The 19712-nt window shown below is 34.7% G+C and overlaps 2 protein-coding genes across 2 annotated transcripts; one reads left to right on the top strand and one right to left on the bottom strand.

The window, feature by feature from the left end:
* Nucleotides 1-1135: 1135 nt before the first annotated feature.
* LOC129747426 (uncharacterized) lies at nt 1136-3458 on the bottom strand. Its single transcript, XM_055741645.1, has 3 exons — nt 3046-3458; nt 1594-1994; nt 1136-1417 (listed from the first exon to the last, which is right to left on the bottom strand). Exons 1-3 carry the CDS (start codon nt 3289-3291, stop codon nt 1165-1167), a joined length of 900 nt encoding a protein of 299 aa, XP_055597620.1. The 5' UTR covers nt 3292-3458; the 3' UTR covers nt 1136-1164.
* Nucleotides 3459-13672: 10214 nt separating this feature from the next.
* On the top strand, nt 13673-14191 carry LOC129749353 (probable salivary secreted peptide). Its single transcript, XM_055744300.1, has one exon. It carries the CDS (start codon nt 13751-13753, stop codon nt 14090-14092), a length of 342 nt encoding a protein of 113 aa, XP_055600275.1. The 5' UTR covers nt 13673-13750; the 3' UTR covers nt 14093-14191.
* Nucleotides 14192-19712: the final 5521 nt, after the last annotated feature.

The following is a 19712-nucleotide window of genomic DNA, read 5'->3' as shown; positions in this document are numbered from 1 at the left end:
GACAGGAGTTTTATACGGCAAAAGGAAGGGGAAAGGTAGCAGATATTTTCAAGCACATGAAACTGTTAAAGTTCGCGATTAAATATCTGGTTTGGCCAGCCATCTGTACCTGTGGCTTGAAAAGTAGCATTTTCATAGCTTCCGGAACTGTCAACCAAGAAATTTACCTGAAAGAGTGTTTGAATAAACGTCTCCTGCCTTTCCTGGAGAAACACGGTGGTTCCGTACTGTTTTGGCCGGATTTGGCATCTTGCCATTACGGTAAAAAGGCCATGGAGTGGTACGCCGCCAACAACGTGCAGGTGGTTTCCAAGGACAAGAATCCTCCCAACACGCCAGAGCTCCGCCTAATTGAGAAATACTGGGCTATTGTCAAGCGAAACCTAAAGAAGACCAAAAAAACTGCTAAGGACGAGCAGCAGTTCAAGGCAAACTGGCTTTCTGCGGCGAAGAAGGTGGAAAATGTGGCTGTACAAAATCTGATGGCAGGGGTTGAGCGTAAGGCCCGGCAATTCGGATTTGGAAAAGCGGAAGCCTAACTGAATATTTTTCCTGAATTTTATACTAATTAAACTTGAAAAAGAAATTAAATTTGATTTTTTAAATGAACGATTTCACCGATTTACACGCGTTTTCCCTCGACCAAATTTTGACCGTATCACCCTTTAAAAATATCACAAAAATTAAAATCTCGCGTGAGCTTTCATTACGTCGTATGAAACATCATCATCAACATTCAGCAAAAACGACTGCAATAGTTCGGAAAACAACTTTAAACTTTGTATTTCACAACTAGAATATGTTGTCCAGACAACACATATTCTCAATTAAAAGAATTCGCGATTAGTTTATGTTAGTTTCTGTATTTTTTTTTTGTAATAAAATGGTTTATTAATATTTTGTTTCATACGACGTTATGAAAGCTAACACTATATATAAAGATCGATGGGGGTTTGGAAAATTGGCAGGATCGCCAAAAATGTTTGGTGCTTCTAATCTACTCTCAGAATCTAATTTACAGAAAGAGAGCGCACATAAAATAGTGATTATAACAGTTTTATCAAGGGGGAGCGTTCGTGAAATTGGACAAAGTTGTGATATCGGTATTAAGCTATTTTTAAGTAGTACAGCTCCATTTCATTCAGAAAACAAATTTTAAATCAGCTATTCACAACTATCGCTCCACTCGAAGGGTTCTGTAGGATAGGTACGGAGCCAGTATGCGGTATCGATTTGAAGGAATCCCAGCTTCTCAAACATCCTCTTTGAAGGAATATTGCCGCTGTTAACGAATGCGAAACAATCCTGATTCATATGGGCCAACCGATGAGCCATATCAATGGCAACCATTGTACCGTAACCTCGCTTCAGATGTCGTTCATCCACCTGGAGCGCTCCAAGTGCACCACTCTGTAATCTGAAATGATGATGAAAATTTAGTTTCCTCTTTTTTTTCGAGAAGAGCAAAAACAACTTCCTATTTTTTACGACGAAATAATTTTGACGAAAGACATTTTAACATAGTACAAAATATTTTTGTTTGGAAATGAGCTAAAAATGTAAAGCAATTACCAAAAAAAATCTCAAATTTACCTGAAACTCCATGCAATTAGTTCTCCGTTTTCATCGTAAAGTCCCGTGTTTACGTTCCAGGCAGCCAATCTTTGCAGGAAGAACAACGACCCTCGATGTTTGTTAGGCCACACGGCATCTGCTTTGATTGCGTCCTCCTGACCTAACTCCTTCAGGGTAAATCCATCCGGGATAGTGTTTTTCAACTCCAGAGCTTGCTTACATGGTAAGTAATAGAGAACCGTACAGCTGTCATACTCTTTGCGGAGGCCTTTGGCTTCAATAATGGAAATCGCTGCACTTCGGTGCCGCTCGAGGAAACAACTGATTTTAAAGCCATGATTCCAATTGAGCAGGTTAAGAGCCCTTTCCAATACGTCATTTGTGGTAGCCAGAGTGTAGAGGAACAATTGATAGCGATCCTACAAGAGATAAATAGAAGTAAGATTTCTGGCAAAACAAATTGTTTGATGAACCCGAATTTATATGATGAAATCATGTTTGAATTGAGATCAGAAACGTAATCAGTTTTGAATACTTGACAAAAACAATATCTGATCCGAAAAAAATACGATTGTTAGAAAAATATGAAAAGAAATTTTGAAACACTAACTACACTGCAAAAAATCGACACTTTGATTTTATGTTTCACCACACATACGCTCTTTGAATTGATTGGCTATATGATACAAATAGGTTTTATTAATTGACACATAACATTAATAATTTTCAATTTTGAAAGATTTCACGAATTCAAAATGGCTGCAATTGGGAAAAAACTTGAGCTGTCGAAGGAGCGTGCAATCTTTGTTTTTGCTTCATACACTTCAAAAATTCTACCGTCTGCGGGAGTACCGGTCGGCCTTTCAACGATGATAACAAGGTAGGACGGTTCACTAAGAAATGAATGATAATCGCTTGCAAAGGTCAGTTATTAATTCAATTGATTTGATTGATTCTATTTCTATTGAAATCATCTGCTTTCAGATCAAAATTATCAAACCTTCGAATTGGATCGAGAAAAAAAAAAGCTTGAAACGGACAGCTCAGACAATGACCCACCGATGATGGACAGCAGTTGTTGAATTAGAAAAATCATGTTAACATTTTGAGAAATAAATTATATCAACATAAAGCACGAATTTAGAAAACAATCGTCTTCGCAGTTTTAATCGCCAGAATGTAGACTCAAAAACTAACTCCAATCGAATATTTCACACATTTAAAACCTATGTGTGAAATTTTATAATGTTTATGTCATACATATACCACTGAAATATTTCCTGAAATCTATGTGTGGCACATATTTTTTAATTGGCAGACAAATTGCAAAAATCTATATAGGCAGACACATACCCCTAATTTGTCGAATTTTTGCAGTGTACCAACTCTCGATAGAGAAAGTGAATACCAGCCTACGTAAACAAAAACAATCCAACTCAAACCATAACAAAAAACAACAACAAAACATACCACTATCAAATAGGTTCCATCCTTCTGCCATTCACCGTTGAGGCTGTAGAAAGTGAGGTTCTTGATCTGAGGATCCCTCCGGTGCCAATCGATGAAGTTATCAATCGTATGATAGGCTACCAGATGTTCCGGCCAGTCACGTTTGAAGATATCCCGAAGCTCGGGCCACTTGTCCGGGGTTATCACAGTCAATGAATCATTATTACTGTTCCTACGATCGGCGCTGCTTGGAGTGGCGTTGTTCATCGTTACGTTCAAACTTAACTACTAATGCAATACTTATGGCTATCGTGGCATGAGCACAGCTCTGAGGCGGCCTCAGTGAAGCCGAGCGAGATTGAGAAAACTGCACCCGAGCTGTTAATTTAGGTCGAAATTGCCTAGTTGAGCTTACATAGGACTCAAGCCGAGACAACCCGTGTGGTCTGCTTGGATTAGTTCGGTGGCTAACTGACTGCTTAGTGTATACTTTTATCTTTTGCCATTCTCACTCGCCTACTCTTCGCTAAACGTCATTCTTGGAATAGTAAACCATTGAAGGGGAATTGTCTTTGATGCGTAAACGAATATCAACTAAACGTCGTGTTCAGTAATTAAATGATTCGCTTATAACTGTAAACATTTAGTAATGCGTGTTTCTAAAGTTTCAATTTGACTGAATAAAGGTTTCCAAAGAAAATTCCCAACAAATTCTTTTAAGTGCTTGAATAGTACTCAATGCAGAACTTGAAAGTTACAAAGGTGCTTTGTTTAATAGTTAAATGTGACTTGTTAAACGTAAAATAAAGAAGTTCGTTATAAATAGGCACATAAAGAAAAAGTCATTTATTTTTAAAAAGTGGATGATTTTCATCGAATTTGGAGCTCAGAACAACTTATTTTTACATTGTTTATGATTATTTTTTTCTTAGAAATTTAATCCTTGCTGATTGTTTGATGCACCTAAATGGGGATTTTTTTTTATTATCTGACGGGTTTGCGCCGGGGGTCTTCAGATTTTCCCCAAAATTGAAAATTTGGTTCATTTTTGCGACTTAAAAACACATGTTTTTTTCAGATTTCTAACATTTTTATTTTTTGAGTTAGCTTCGGCTACATTTTTTTGTAAATAAAAAAAAGCCATTTTTCAAAGCTACATAACTCTGTTGTTTTTCAACGAAAATTAAAAAATAGCACATCAAAATGCATTAAAATTTTATCAGCTTTCCAAATAAAATAGTTGAATAGCTCGATTTATGATACAACTTTCATCTGAAGACACCAAAGTGGGCCATTAACACCTTGAAGAGTTATGAAAGTAATAATGACAATAAATCTCTTTTTTTGCATATAAAACAAAAAATGGTCAAACAACTGAACTCACATAAGGAGATAGGAAGCACTTCTAACAACATGGAAACAAAAGAACTTATCAAAGCAGGTCAAGAACACTATTTTTTCGTCCTTTTCAGACTACCCCTACTCGCATAACAGTTCCATATGAATTTTCGGCATTTTAGGTCAACATAAGACTTCAAAATAAAACACTAAAAAAAGAGGGTTTTGTTCTAGAAATTTCGAAAAAAAAAATCAATTCCTGGCTGTCCTATATGAAATATACCTGAATAACAGTCCTATATGTGAAATACCACGGATTTGGTTACTTTTCAATGCTTCTTTCGGCGAAATAGTATTTGGTTTATTGCTTTGAATCATTTAAACATTTTTTTCACTCACTTGATGTCGAATGATGAACACTAGTTTTCGAAGGCAGGTCTGACTTTCTTAGGAATGACTTACTGAGCGTAAAACAATCGGATTTAGAAGTTCAAAAATGATCAAATTGAAGTCTTAGAAAGTGGCTTGCTGAGAAAAATATATTCTGTATGGGACTGTTATGCGAGAAGATTTGAAAAAGGTTTCAAATATGGTCGGTTAACAGTCCCATAATGAATAAAAATGGTGCTCTCGACCTTACCAATAACCCAATTTCGAAAATTACAGGTCTAAAGATTTATAATGACAACCTAGAAACGATTCTCGTTTATGCTGAAAGTGGTGGTCACAATTCAAAAATCTATTCCAAAACAGAAAAAGCTGATTTCCTCGCTTGCTTGTTTATGCATATGGGACTGTTATGAAATTAGGGGCGTGTGCACCAGGTCTCCACAACAAGTTATGCACATTTTACTGTCATTTTTAGAAGTTTATGCGCTAAGTTTTGCATCTGTTATTCCCCAGATTTGATTTAAAATGGACGATGGAGCACTGAAGATTCATTTTTGAGCGATCGAGGTAGCAAAACACTGACGACGAATTATGTTCGTTCTAGTATGGTAAATCTCAAAACTGGGCGAATATGGTAAAAGTATCATATTTTCATCATTTTACAGCCTGGGCTGGCCATACTGAGCTCTTCGATTATTTCTACAACATTTGTGCCACTTTCTCATACTTTTTTGGTCAATGGGAAATGATTTTGGTGTCCAGTGCTTAGCTCCCGATATAAAAACTACGTAAAGCACGTCTATATTTCATTTTTTAATCCCATTTTTGTGATCCCAAACACAGGTAGTGAACCTTCTACTATTGGCATTGATTATGTTTCAAAATGATCTTTGATCGAAAAAATAATAAGTTATATAGTATATGACCAGGTTGTAAAAGCAACATTCCCATTATTAGTCACATCACATTAACAATACGATACTAAGAATTTTGGTTAAAATTTAAAGTCAGTTTTGCTGCAAACACTCTACAAAGAACGAAAAAGTAGTGTTTTTTACCTGCTTTGGTAAGTTATTTTGTTTCCATGTTGTTAGAAGTGCTTGCTATCTCCTTATGTGAGTGCAGTTGTTTGACCATTTTTTGTTTTCTATGCAAAAAAAGAGATTTATTGTCATTATTTCTTTCATAACTCTTCAAGGTGTTAATGGCCCACTTTAGTGTCTTCAGATGAAAGCTGCATAATAAATCGAGCAATTTAATGGTATTTTTTGTAAAATATTCGGTGGTGCAGACGGTACTTTTAGACGCCATTTAAAGTTTATTTACAACTTTTCGTGTTGAAGGTCATTATTTCATTTTTTTCAACTATTTTATTTGGAAAGCTGATAACATTTTAATGCATTTTGATGTGCTATTTTTTTAATTTCCGTTGAAAAATAACAGAGTTATGTAGCTTTGAAAAATGGTTATTTTTTATTTACAAAAAAATGTAACCGAAGCTAACTCAAAAAATAAAAATGTTAGAAATCTGAAAAAATACATGTGTTTTTAAGTCGCAAAAATGAACCAAATTTTCAATTTTGAGGAAAATCTGAAGACCCCCGGCGCAAATTGTCAGAATTAAAAAAAATCCCCAAATATATAATGGCTCTCTTTAAAGGTTTTTTCTAGTCTATTTTTTCCAGCAACACGAACGTTATTAAGTTGGATCACATATTAAAATTTGCTACAGGACTTGAACGAATTGTTAAAAACTTGAATTTTTGGCTTAATAGAAAAGATGTCTGTTCATTGATTAAACTAATATGCATTGGAACTTCTACGGAACTTATGGTTGTTTGGTTGTAGAATTGGAAACTACTGGGAAAAACTATATGAACTGGAAGGGGTGTACCCACGGTGTACAATAACACAATGTGATATAGGGGAGATGGGGGCATAATGGCCACCTTAAGGAAAACGGTTATTTAACCATAGAAAATAGCTATAATATGGAGGTTACATTATTGTTTCGTGTTCAGACACTTGAAAAACCTATTCCCCAACGGGCTGAAACGTGAAAAACTAGATGAAAACGTTTAAAAATGCCTTTTAAAAATTTTTGCCAAAAGCTGAAAACCAGCCACTGTGGAGGCATAATGAGAACCCCCCCTGAGGCAGTATGAGCACCATCAATCAGGGCAAGATGTGGGGCAATCTAGCAGCGAATTCAATTCGATGAAGTCAGGTGAGTCGTACATTCATCAAAAAAAGCAATAACAAAATAATCTAGGTCTGTTTGTAGAATACAAACAATTCTCGCACGCTCATACATTATGTGCTTTGTTCGGAGGATGATGCTACTAGCCGTATAATGTAACAATAAAAAAATCGATCATGAATTGTAAATGGAAAAAAATCATCTCGAACAGAAATCTAACGCTAGTCTTTTGATTACCTCTCCGACACCTTACCAATAGGCTAAATCGTCGGATGAAAACTAGTCAAGGTGTGGCGCTATAAATCAATTTTAATTCGCTGCTAGATTCTACGGCAGAAAATGCTCATTATGCCTCGATAATATGGTGCTCTATATGCCCCTTGTCAACAAATTTAAGTAAAAACGTGTTTTGAAATTGATAAAAGTGAAAAATCAAAAATTTTATGATGGTAAAAATTGAGAAACAATGTGTACATCATGTTGCAGTGCGTACATTATAGATCGAGGTTATTTTAAGATCATAAGAGCTTATTTCGTGGTGCTCAAAAATTATAATATTTTCGTAACTTGAGAACCAAGTTAGTCTTTTTAAATATCTCTGTAAAGATGATAAGGAGATTTCTTTTTTTGTGAAAAATTAATACTATAGGAAGTACGAAACAAATCCTCATGAAAATTTATTTAAGAAAATACGTACTTTCGTAGAAAAGCGCAATGCTCATTATGCCCTGGGTGCTCGTTATGCCCTCATCTCCCCTACTTTTCCAATCTATAACTTTTTTCTCCCAGGGTAGATTTTCTTGACCTCATAGCTACTTTTTCTTGACTCGTCAAGATCTTTCAAACCGTATATTGCTCATCCGTGTAGGGGAGATGGGGGCATAATGGCCACCTTAAGGAAAACGGTTATTTAACCATAGAAAATAGCTATAATATGGAGGTTACATTATTGTTTCGTGTTCAGACACTTGAAAAGCCTATTCCCTAACGGACTGAAACGTGAAAAACTAGATGAAAACGTTTAAAAATGCATTTTAAAAAATTTTGCCAAAAGCTGAAAACCAGCCACTGTGGAGGCATAATGAGAACCCCCCCTGAGGCAGTATGAGCACCATTAATCAGAGCAAGATGTGCGTTTTTGCCGGGGAATCTAGCAGCGAATTCAATTCGATGAAGTCAGGTGAGTCGTACATTCATCAAACGAAGCAATAACAAAATAATCTAGGTCTGTTTGAAGAATACAAACAATTCACGCACGCTCATACATTATGTGCTTTGTTCGGAGGATGATGCTACTAGCCGTATAATGTAACAATAAAAAAATCGATCATGAATTGTAAATGGAAAAAAATCACCTCGAACAGAAATCTAACTCTAGTCTTTTGATTACTTCTCCGACACCTTACCAATAGGCTAAATCGTCGGATGAAAACTAGTCAAGGTGTGGCGCTATAAATCAATTTTAATTCGCTGCTAGATTCTACGGCAGAAAATGCTCATTATGCCTCGATAATATGGTGCTCTATATGCCCCTAGTCAACGAATTTAAGTAAAAACGTGTTTTAAAATTGATAAAAGTGAAAAATCAAAAATTTTATGATGGTAAAAATTGAGAAACAATATGTACATCATGTTGCAGTGCGTACATTATAGATCAAGGTTATTTTAAGATCATAAGAGCTTATTTCGTGGTGCTCAAAAATTATAATATTTTCGTAACTTGAGAACCAAGCTAGTTTTTTTTAAATATCTCTGTAAAGATGATAAGGAGATTCCTTTTTTTGTGAAAAATTAATGCTATAGGAAGTACGAAACAAATCCTCATGAAAATTTATTTAAGAAAATACGCACTTTCGTAGAAAAGTGTGGTTCTCATTATGCCTCGGGTGCTCGTTATGCCCTCATCTCCCCTACATCCGAAAAACAAACTGCCCCTTCTCCTTTATTCAACTATTCATGAAAAACGTGCGGGTGAATGGGGTAATCTGATCTAAAAACGGTTTAGTCCATTCGATTCCTCGATTTTTTTTACATAATAAATAATGGTTTTCAAGAATTTATCACGCGCGGTGTGTTTAAAAATGAAATAGGTACCTTTTTTAACCAAAAATCTCCTGTGTGCAGTGGATTTTGTAGGAAAGCAAATTCTGTGCTTAAGGCTTGGTATATTCATTCCCCCGAGTAACTATCCTTATTGACTATCACTTGTGCGGAATATCGGTCGGCAATTCAATTAGCAAAGTTTCACGGTTTTAAACGATTTATACCTACTTCATAAATAATCAAAAATACTATTTTCACCGACGAAGAGAAAAAAAAAGAAAAAAAAAACAAAAAAATCAAAAAAAAAATCAAAAAAACAAAACAAAACCAGGAAAAATCGAAATTTCAATTTTGGTGCCAAATGATTTGAAAATGCATAAAACGTCGAGATTTGGTGTTATCTCGAAAAAAAAGTTTTGGTCGGATAATCAACTTTCTGGCACTTCGTCGGTTTTCGTTAAATTTTTATCGTTATCGTTAATTTTTTTTTTGTGATTACACCAGGTCCCGCCAATTAATGTATTTTTAAGTCATTTGACATCTGAATTTAAATTTCGATTTTTCCGATTTTCTTTAGACACTCCTTTGGTTATTTTTAAGGGGAGAATAGGGTCTAACACTTTCAAAAAATCGATTTTTTTTATTTTCTTATTGTAAATCATTTCAAGAATGTTGTGTCAAATTTTCAGTCAATCGAAGCAAAACTGTAGAAATTATAGGCCTTTATCTCCTCTTATCTAATACTGCAAGAATACTGCAAGCAGAAACTTCAAACGCGTTTTTCTCGAAAGCACATTTTTAAAGTCAGTGGACATCGTCATTTGAAAACTACTTCACCGATTCTTTTCAAATTTGGAACATATTTTCTACATATAAAATACCAAACCCCAACGGTTTTCTTTTTTATTTTACTTTGGGGAGATTTTACAGATAAAAAATGGCGAATTTTTTCGTCAAAAATCGTAGTTTTTACTTCAAACAGCCACAAAAAGTTCATCAAAAAAAAAAATATATTAAGTTAAATAAAATCGTTGGGTCCAGAAAAACATCTATTAAAAATATTTTGCTCTGATTTTTTTACTTCAGATGATTCTGTGCTGAGATACAGTGTCCACCGTAAATCCTGTTTTCTAAAAGGCATCCTCGAAAGTGCTCCGTCATCGGCTCATTTTTCAATATTTTTCTACGAAAAATTTACTAAATGTTCTTTTAACAATGCTTGGTATAATGCAAAAAATTTGAATACATTTGTTTGAACGCTCTAAAAAAATTCGTGAAAATTGTGTTTTCTTACCCGTTAGACCCTACTCCCCCCTTAAGGGTAAAAAATCAAAACTTTGAGCGAGGCATCCCTAAATTAAATCCGAGTGAACTGAAATTTTGCACAGGTTAGTTTTGGCCAATCTACAAAATATATATATTCGGTTTTCAAAATTCGATCATGAAATTTTCCCATACATCCATTGCCACCCTAATGTATAAGGTTAAGTCTGGCTCTAGAATTGCCTAAAAAAAATTAGATCAAAATATTCTCTTAAACAATTTGTTTTTACTCAGCTCAACTACAAAAATCGCCATTTTCGGCTTGGATTTCAAGAAATACAGCCAAAGTCAAGACCAAATTGTAGGTAAATATTTTTGGTTTTGACTAGCTGTATTCCTTGAAGTATAAGCCTTACTGGCTGTTTTTCTTGAAGTACAAGCCGCAAATGCCTTTTTTTAGTTGACCTGTGTTAGAAGTGGATGTTGATCTAAAATAATTATTTTTTTATTTTTTCAAGACTATGACAAAACGTTTCTTGAATTGTATTAGTATTAGAGGTTATAGGTATAGCAACATTGCCCGAAGAAAAAAGTTTTCAAGTTGTTATAAAAATTCGCAAAGTTGGTTCTTCCATGTAACCTTCGAAAACTACGATCAAATTAGCCTTTTGTGAAGTTGATTTGGCTATAAAGTATTTTTCTACTGACTATCGCTACAGTTATCAAAAATCTGAGAGTTTTGGCTATTGTATCAAAATTAATTTTCTATATTTGAATAGTTAGTTCTCTAATGTCAAAGATGTTAGACTAGTCCTCAAATTTTGTGCAGTCAACATTGATACCCAAGATAAACAATCAAAATGTTAATTTAATTAAGGAAATTAAAAAAAAAAAAAAAAACATCAGAAAGTTGAGATATTTTTTTTACCAAAATTCAGCAGGAAGCAAAAAGGTAAATCGAAATTTTTATGAAAGTTTTCCCTATATAATAATTTCAGATCCATCCAAATAGACAGTTTTCTGCAACGAACATAATTCAATCCCTGGGGACCATTTGCAATGCGAAAAGTAATTGTAAAGAAATTCAATGAATTGATTTCTTTTCCCGAAATTAATTTTATATCACGTAAGTTTTTTTTGTTTTGATAATATTCGAATATAATATATTAACAATACTTTTCTGCAGGTCAAATAAATTTGTTTGTTTTTTCTTATGTTTTCTTTCAAGTCCATGGCTGCTGTTTAATGCCCCAAGCAAGTCTAGGAAATTATTTTCTAACTAGAGAATCATGCATCCTGGCTGCGGCTAACGGGTCCTAAATCATTTCCAGCGTTTGCGGAGAAAACATAAAATTTGAGAAAAAGCCATTAGTACAAATATATGTATTTTATTTAAAATAATATAAATGCATTTTTATTTTAAATATCAAAAGCAATTTATATTAATGTTCACAAATTTTAATGCTTGATTTACAACAAACTGAAAGCCTAAAAGCTTTCATGGGGTAGTCCGTTAAGGCACTATAATTTCCTTTAATAATAAACATTAGTGCTAATGTTAATCTATCATTCAAGTTCATTCCTTTTAAAACCCTGTCAAACATGGACGTTACGCATTATATTTTAAATAGCTCATCAACGTTCAGTCATCATTCGTCTTTCTATCTCGGGAAAGGGGCATATCCTTTTTTCCGTTCAACCTGTTATAGTGAATGGTAGCATATATGACCAAATTTATCAACCTCATGTTCCTATTGGCGTGTTTTTTCATTCTCAACTCTCTGAGTAAGTTATAAAATTAAAATAATTTTCTTCAAATAATTCTCAACACACTCACAGAACTTGTGGAAAGCCTGGCTTGTTACATTTGCTTTACCAAGACTCGCGCACAATGCATCGAAAACAACATTAAAATGGAGTGCAGTATTAAGAATGTCCTAAAAAACCACGAAATATTGGAGAGCATCAACCCTTCGATACCGTTAAAAACGCCGCCGGGAGCGGTCGATTTTAAGTGTTACGGAATGTTCAATAAAATACCAAGTAAGGGAAAAAATAGCTATGTTAGAGATTGTACGTTCGGGAGCACTGACATCTTTAACGGATACCACCCGAATGTCAAAATTGATTACTGTGAAACGTGCTCAACCGATATGTGTCTTTTGCCCGGAGATCCCCCTAGAAATATAACGAAGCAAACTACGGCAACCGAAAACGATGGCTCTTTGCTGTTTGGAGGTTTTTTCAACTGTATATTGTGTGTGGTGATGTCTACAATTGTTTATAGTGTTTAACACTTAAGCAGAGGGACATAGGGGGATTAGCTGTGTGTTTATTCTAATAAAAATGTCACGGGTGTGATCTTAAAACAACAATAGAACCAATAGTTGTTTAGGTTCCTACATACTTGAAGTTAACCATGAGACAATATAATTTTCGGATTTGTGACAATTAACTTAGTTAGAAATGCTTTTATCATCTGATGCCGTTTTCACAGAGCTATGGCCCTTTATGGCTAATAGGGAAAAATCTGGTGAGACGGGCACTTTCAATTTTTCGAAAATTAGAATGCGTGGCACTAATCTGATGATAGAAATACGCTCGCTTAGGTGCTTATCAAAACTTTCGAGGCCCTTTGATGATCCACGGCAAGCACTGCCTCATAATAGTAAACAAAACAAACAAAAACTTTGAGGAAGTAACATTTGAAGTAATTTTCCCTAATCAGAAAATAGTCCATAACTAGCAACATTTTCGGAAATTTTAATCGTTATCAACGGTGGAATGTTTATTAGATTTCTCAGGTCAGAAAGCTGTTAAAAGTGGATCGCCGGTGATGACAGCACCTATAAAATACGGAATTCCGAAAAAAACACACTATTTCGCTATTGGACCAGTTGTACTAGTACACCAAATTTCCGTCAATATTTACCTTTTCTACGCAGTGTCCGTAATACCGTTATGCATTTTAAAAAGTGTACTTTACAAGCATGTTTTAGATTGCTATAAAGACAGTCTTGATGAAAAGAAATTACTAATGCCAATGTATCCTAATGCGTTAGTAAACAATCTAAACCACTCATATGCATGAAGAATGCGATGAAAAAAGCGATACCTGATTTTCTTTAGCATTTCTACCTTAGGGTGTCCGTCTTACCCATTTTTCCCCTACATGTAGCACAAAAGACCAATTTAAATTTGTTCAAAAAAATTTCCCATCAAATGCAGAGTTTGCTTCGATTACCAAGCGCACCCAATTGCCAAGGGGCCTACCGAAAGCGATAAAGTACCTGGAAATGAACAATGCAACAGATTTCATCTACACCTTCTTATCGACAACTTCCGATGATTTCTTACAAAATCACAACATCTGTTAAGATAAGGCGCCAACTGATTCGTATATAAATGTTCCCTCTTCGGTAAACAAATCAAAATCAATCAACAACCCATTCCCTGCTGATTGCTCCTCCGATTTAACCAAAGTTAGCCAAAATGCTTAAGACCCTAGCCGTTTGTGTGGCCGTAGCCGTTACGCTGTTTGGTGTCATCCACGCCAACGATTTGATCCTGGGCAATATTTTACCGGGTGATCGAATTATGCACAGCCAAGTGTACATCGCTCCCGGAATCGTCAATCAAACCATTAGCCGTATTGTGAGTCACTCGGGAGTCACCAACATCACTGCCGTTAGGGCATACGATCGTTCGCTGTACAGGAGCGGTGTGGCCACTCTGACTCATGGAGGTCCCGGCTATGTCAACGTTTCGGTGCGGATTCAGGGCGCCTATTCCGGTGCTGGTTACGATTTCTTGTTTGAGGTGTACGGTCGATAGATTGTTGGTGATTTAGCAAAAACATATTTAGTGCTTTGAATATTAACAGTATTACCTATATTATAAAATTCATCGAAATAAAAGTAAAATAAAAACAAACTTTGTGTTGGGATTTACTCCCATTCTTTCTAATTAAACGTCCTGTATGTTTGGTATGGTTTGGTTTGCGCTTTCAAACTCCACGTTACTCTGGAGCTGATGGCTTGACGTGAGTCCATCGGAACACTAGAGAATTCTGAGTAGCATTTCAAGTCTCCAAATAAATTGAACTCCATCTTGGGCCTCTGGCCATCAAGATATTTTGGCCTAGAAGCTTTTTTTCTGGCAAGTAAGTAGAGTAGAGGCCCTTACAACTAGAGGCCAGAACTCATGTCGTAAGAGGAGATGCCAAGTCTCGGATAATAGATAGTATTTAAGGGTGCAGTAAAATATTGTCGGGCAGCGCACTAGCGCGAGTATGGCCTTCCATCCGTGGGTATAGCTTAACCGTATGGGAATTATGGCACGAGACCCAAGATGAATTTCATGACGAGGGGTATAGAGTATCATGAATCGTGCAGTTGCACCTATGGAGAAGCAAAATGAGGCGACGGAAAAGAATTTAGTAGTGTAAATATCATTGGAAAAGGATTTACCATCTGAGAAAAAACATGCTGATGGTATTTATGTGAAATTATGGTAAACAAATTTTGGTGAACAAAATTATATATTCTCTATTATTTTTGCCTTATGCCTTTTGCCTTGAATGCAAATTAATTACGGTCAAGCCGGATAAACGTAAAAAATATTTTTATTTCTTGATATCTGAATTTGAATCCAGTTCAAAGTTATGTAGCATTCACGGGTCTCAAAGTTCAACCAAGTTTTAATAACCCTATTCCGCCAACGTAAGTGATTTCCAATTGCATTAAAAGTTTATCCATGGCCGAATCAGGTATCAGAATGGGGGTAGGCTTAATGGCGGCACGTTATCCAAACATACGGGAAAATTGTGCCTATCCATGGCAAATGGCACAATTGATTTTTTGAATGGATTATAAAAAAAGATTAACGAATAAGTACTTGAAATTGAAATTCTCTTATATTTAAACTTGAACCTGATGTTTAGATATGTTACTTAATTCATTGTTTTGCATCGAACATAATCTTTGATATTTCAAATCTACGTTGTTTCGAGATTTGGGAAAATGTGAACTACGACCTAACCGCCCCTCTGAGCCCTTCTAACGCCCCTCAAATTCCAAAATTGAGCTCACCGCCCCCTTGGAAGCGCGTTGGCGGTAGGGACCACTTTGAAAATACTGTTCTATGCGTTCCAAGTTATCCATCCCTTAATCTGAGTTTAGTGTATATAAAGATAGCATGGTAATATGGTAATATATGTAATATATGAGGTAATACGATGAGCTGATAAGCTTAAACTTAAGCAGTACTGTTTAAAGTACCCATAGACTGAAAGCAAATGCGACAGAGGGCAGGAGAACCAACTTTCTTTTGATCTATGCGTCCGATTGCTTCTTTGACTTGAGCAGAGCACTGAGACTGCTCGAGTCGAGTCACGCGAGCTCCTCCAACAGCTCTTGCTTAGTACCACTCTTCGTTCCCTGATATTGACGGTAATCATGCCCTCGATAAGGCTATTTCTACTGCGAAAATTTGGATGTCTGTTCCGTAATTTGGATGTCTTACGCTCTACTTCAGGGTGGCCAGCGAACCGGGAAAACCGGGAAAAAACCGGGAATTTGAAATGAGACCGGGAAAAAACCGGGAATTTCAAATCAAAACCGGGAAAAAAATTATGGATTATTAAATACTATGAAATCCTAAAATACATTCATTTCATCATGACTGAACTTTCTCTCAGAAAATTTACAATCTATAATCGTTTATTCCAGGATTGTTAACCATTTGGGAAGAGCATGAAAATGTCGGGATTTTTATTAGTGAGTAAAATGCCGGGAAAAGTCGAGAATATTTGGAAAATCGAGATGTCTTGACCACAAATTTAGCTTATTTCTTTGCTCAAGCATATTGTGCACTGCAGTGAATATAAAAATGTTTTTAAATTAAATAAACGTTTCACAACTGTGAAGTTTTAATACGTTAAGTCTTGGTAGTTAACTTTATAGCGTTAATTTATTAAAGATTTTTACCATTGTGCACTTTTTTTGCGAATATCTGGAAAAATAGAACTTGAAAGCTGAATGAAGAAATATAAAAATTCAATTCAAAATAAAAAAAAATTGAATTGTGATGTGAATTCATATGTTGAAATCAGGCAGTCTTCAATTGAATCCACATTTAAAAAACTAATATTTAACTTATCATCTATCTTATAACTGGAATTATACACTAGTCCAGAATTGACGAAGTTCGAATCGGCATCAGGAGCTCATTTTGTTTTTTTTTCAGAAAAAAACACGTTATGCTGAAAAGAAACTTGGAAAAATTAGCAGAAATTTATCAAACACATCAATCACACACTAGGGGAGTTATTTTGAAGAGTCCGACTAAAATATCGGATTGTTTAATTTTTATTATTATTTAAATTATTATGATTATTAAAATTTAATTTTAATAGAACGTAATCGAGAGATATGAATTCATTCAGCCATGAAGTCTTACCTCGGTCGACAAATTTACTGAAAAGCTATTTTCACAAAATCTGATGATCAATGGTAGTTTTAAAATAGATTGAACAATGAGAATACTTTTTGACGTGACTTTACTTATTTTCAGCTGTTTTCAATTTAGTTTACATTACCTCAAAAATGAAAAATAATCATAACCATACTTAAAATTTTCATTTGATTAATAAAACATTAAAAAAAATCAAATATTTAGTTTGCGTCGAAAAATTGTCGAACACGTAAGTTCAAAAATCAAATTTCTGACAAACGATATGACCTCGAAGAACCTATTTTATTTGGTTGCGAAAATATTTTCTTTTAATATTTAGCTCAATTTTAACTTTTGAAAATCGGGAATTGTCCCATGCGGGAAAAATGCTAGAAAAAAGATGCCACCATTTTATTCGATTTATTGATAAACGCACAGAAGACAAAAGATGTAACAAGAGAACAAGTTTTTGTGTGATTCTTGTTTAGATTAAATAAAAAATCGAATAAAAATATGCGTTTTTGAGATAGGACTAGGACATATAGTCTAGAACTCAGCGCATTCTAATAAAAATGTTAAAGGTATCCGATTGATTCAGTATTCAATATGAGAACCGAAATAAAATTTCAGATATCTTATCATGAATAAGGTTCATCTGAATCTGTTTTAAGAGCTTTAGAAGAAAAAATATCAGAATGTCAGTCAGTAGATTTCAATTAGATTTCAATAGAAAAATTTTGAATTTCAACTTGAAATTTTCAAAGTATTATATGGCATCATATCAAAACTATGATTTATCTATGCGAATAATAAAAATACAGCAGTTTCTCTTATAAAAAACGAAGATGCTATGAAAGACTGAAAAGAAAGTAACAATTTATTTTCGGTTAAGGTTCGGACAACTAGATTTTTTTTTCCTACCATATTACAATCACCATCATTTGAATAACTTTTGAGTTTCAAGATTTAACTAAGTCCTCTCACACTATTACATTCAACTTGCATAAAGATATCTTCAGTTTTGGTCAAATGGACATATTTATTCGCGCATTTTGAAACGAGGAAAACCATAAAATTTCATTCGGGAAAACCGGGAAAAAACCGGGAATTTGAAAAAGGAAACTCGCTGGCCACCCTGTCTACTTTCAAGACCGCTCTTCTGAATCGAAGTTTCCGCACAGCTAGTCTCGTAGATCATAGATCGTAGCACTTTTGGCTGTGGGATTTTGGCATGTGCCAGTAGACTAAGTTGTTTTGGGGTCATATTAGAATTTCTCATACCCTGGGGTCTAAAAAGCTTTGTTTTGGTTAAAAACTCGTCTATGATTCTTAAACAGAAATTTTTACATTTTTTTCTTCTGTGGGACCTAGCCTGGTTCCATGGTTTTTGCCAATTCATACATCATTCAGAGAAAATTTTCTGTTGAACAACTTTAAAAGTAGTCATCTATACTTCGCTAGGCACCAGCAGTAATGTCAGTTGATTGTTTTCCAATGCCCAAAAGACATACGCCAAATCAATAGCTTATTACGTTTGCCTCATAAGATACGAAGTTACAGTCTTGGACAAAGTTGTTCAACGGAAAATTTCCATTTGAGAATTTATAAATTGGCACAAAAACCATTAGCAGGCTCGGTTCCAGAGAAGAAACAAAAATTATGTTGATTTTTCGTACCTGCTGGTATATGCAGGTCCGATCATGAAACCTTGCCGAGCACCCACTTGTCACAAAGGCTCAATAACTAACACTACCCCCCTTTTCGATATGATAAATCTCCGAAATTCCAATACGAGATAAATATAAAGAGAAAATACTCAAGGAGATATACAATTAAACATCAAAAGGATTTAACGCTAATTTAACCTTTCATCTATTTTTTTAAATCTAACATCGAATTGCATCTAAAAAAAGTCTGTTTTGCGGTGTTTTTGACGATTTTTGAAAAAAATGTTTTATGCTATCACACTAACCTTCATCTGTCAATCGACATAAAAAAACGTAGTAGGGTAGAAGCCCTAGTTATTGAACAGGTACCAGATATTGAACACAAGTAAAACATTTACCAATTAAAACAATAATATACAGTAGGAAAATGAATCAAAATTCGTTGTGCCATTTTTGAAACATTTTCTACCTCTGTTCAAATTTTTATCAAGAATCTCAGACTCTTAAAGCCACAATCCACGATACTAGAATATGTGTTCAAATTTTGGTTTGGTTTTTCGACTGGATGAAGAAAACAGCCTTTTTTTGATTGGGGGAAAAATTGGATAAAAGACATATAAACGTCTAGGATATGATGATATGAAAACACTAATGATATGAGTGTTTTCAACTAAGTCTTTTTGAATGATTTCTGATAGAGTGGCAGCATTTATTATTGTTATTTTCTTAAAATTTAACAAATTAAAGCGTTCAATCATTGGATCACAGAAAACGCCAATGTTTCAATTATTGAACGTTCAATCTTGCAGTACTCGTTTCGTAAAGAAGTGCATGTACCAGTTATTGAACAAATATCGGTTGATGTTTGGAAATATAAACAAACTGTTTCTTGGTTGCTAGCTCAACCGAAATCCCCCCTGCAAGGCATACTATCGAGCGAAATACCCCTAAATATATGCAATGATATTCAATGTTTACGTGTTCAATAATTAGAACATTGCCTGTTCAATATTTGAATCATTGTGTTTAATCATTGGGCCAAAAGTAATTTCGAATAAAAAGGCTTAAATAATGGTTTCAAAACATATTTCCGCGGAAAAACTATATCGATTCGAAGCTGAAAAATAAGCTAAAGCTACGCTATCAAAATTTTATCAGATAAATCTTTCGTTTTTATTTATTGGCAGTGTTCGGCATCGCTAGCTGAAAAGTTAGCAGCGCTAATAAGATAGCTGACTCGGTCAAAGTTAGCGATCGCTAATTAAAATCGCTTAATGTTGCGTAAAAGTTATCGATCTATAATAAAGCGCTAATCGCTAATCGATAGTAGAAAG

This window comes from Uranotaenia lowii, chromosome 2 (assembly GCF_029784155.1).
Source record: "Uranotaenia lowii strain MFRU-FL chromosome 2, ASM2978415v1, whole genome shotgun sequence".
Lineage (NCBI taxonomy): Eukaryota > Metazoa > Arthropoda > Insecta > Diptera > Culicidae > Uranotaenia > Uranotaenia lowii.
This window is presented reverse-complemented; position numbering and strand designations above follow the sequence as displayed.

Excerpts from the sequence above, each read along its gene's own strand:
- LOC129749353 (XM_055744300.1), top strand. The coding sequence starts at position 13,751 with ATGCTTAAGACCCTAGCCGTTTGTGTGGCCGTAGCCGTTACGCTGTTT.
- LOC129747426 (XM_055741645.1), bottom strand. The coding sequence starts at position 3,291 with ATGAACAACGCCACTCCAAGCAGCGCCGATCGTAGGAACAGTAATAAT. Across the intron at positions 1,995-3,045 it reads ATGGAACCTATTTGATAGTG|GATCGCTATCAATTGTTCCT; the intron begins GTATGTTTTGTT and ends TATCTCTTGTAG. Across the intron at positions 1,418-1,593 it reads CTAATTGCATGGAGTTTCAG|ATTACAGAGTGGTGCACTTG; the intron begins GTAAATTTGAGA and ends TCATCATTTCAG.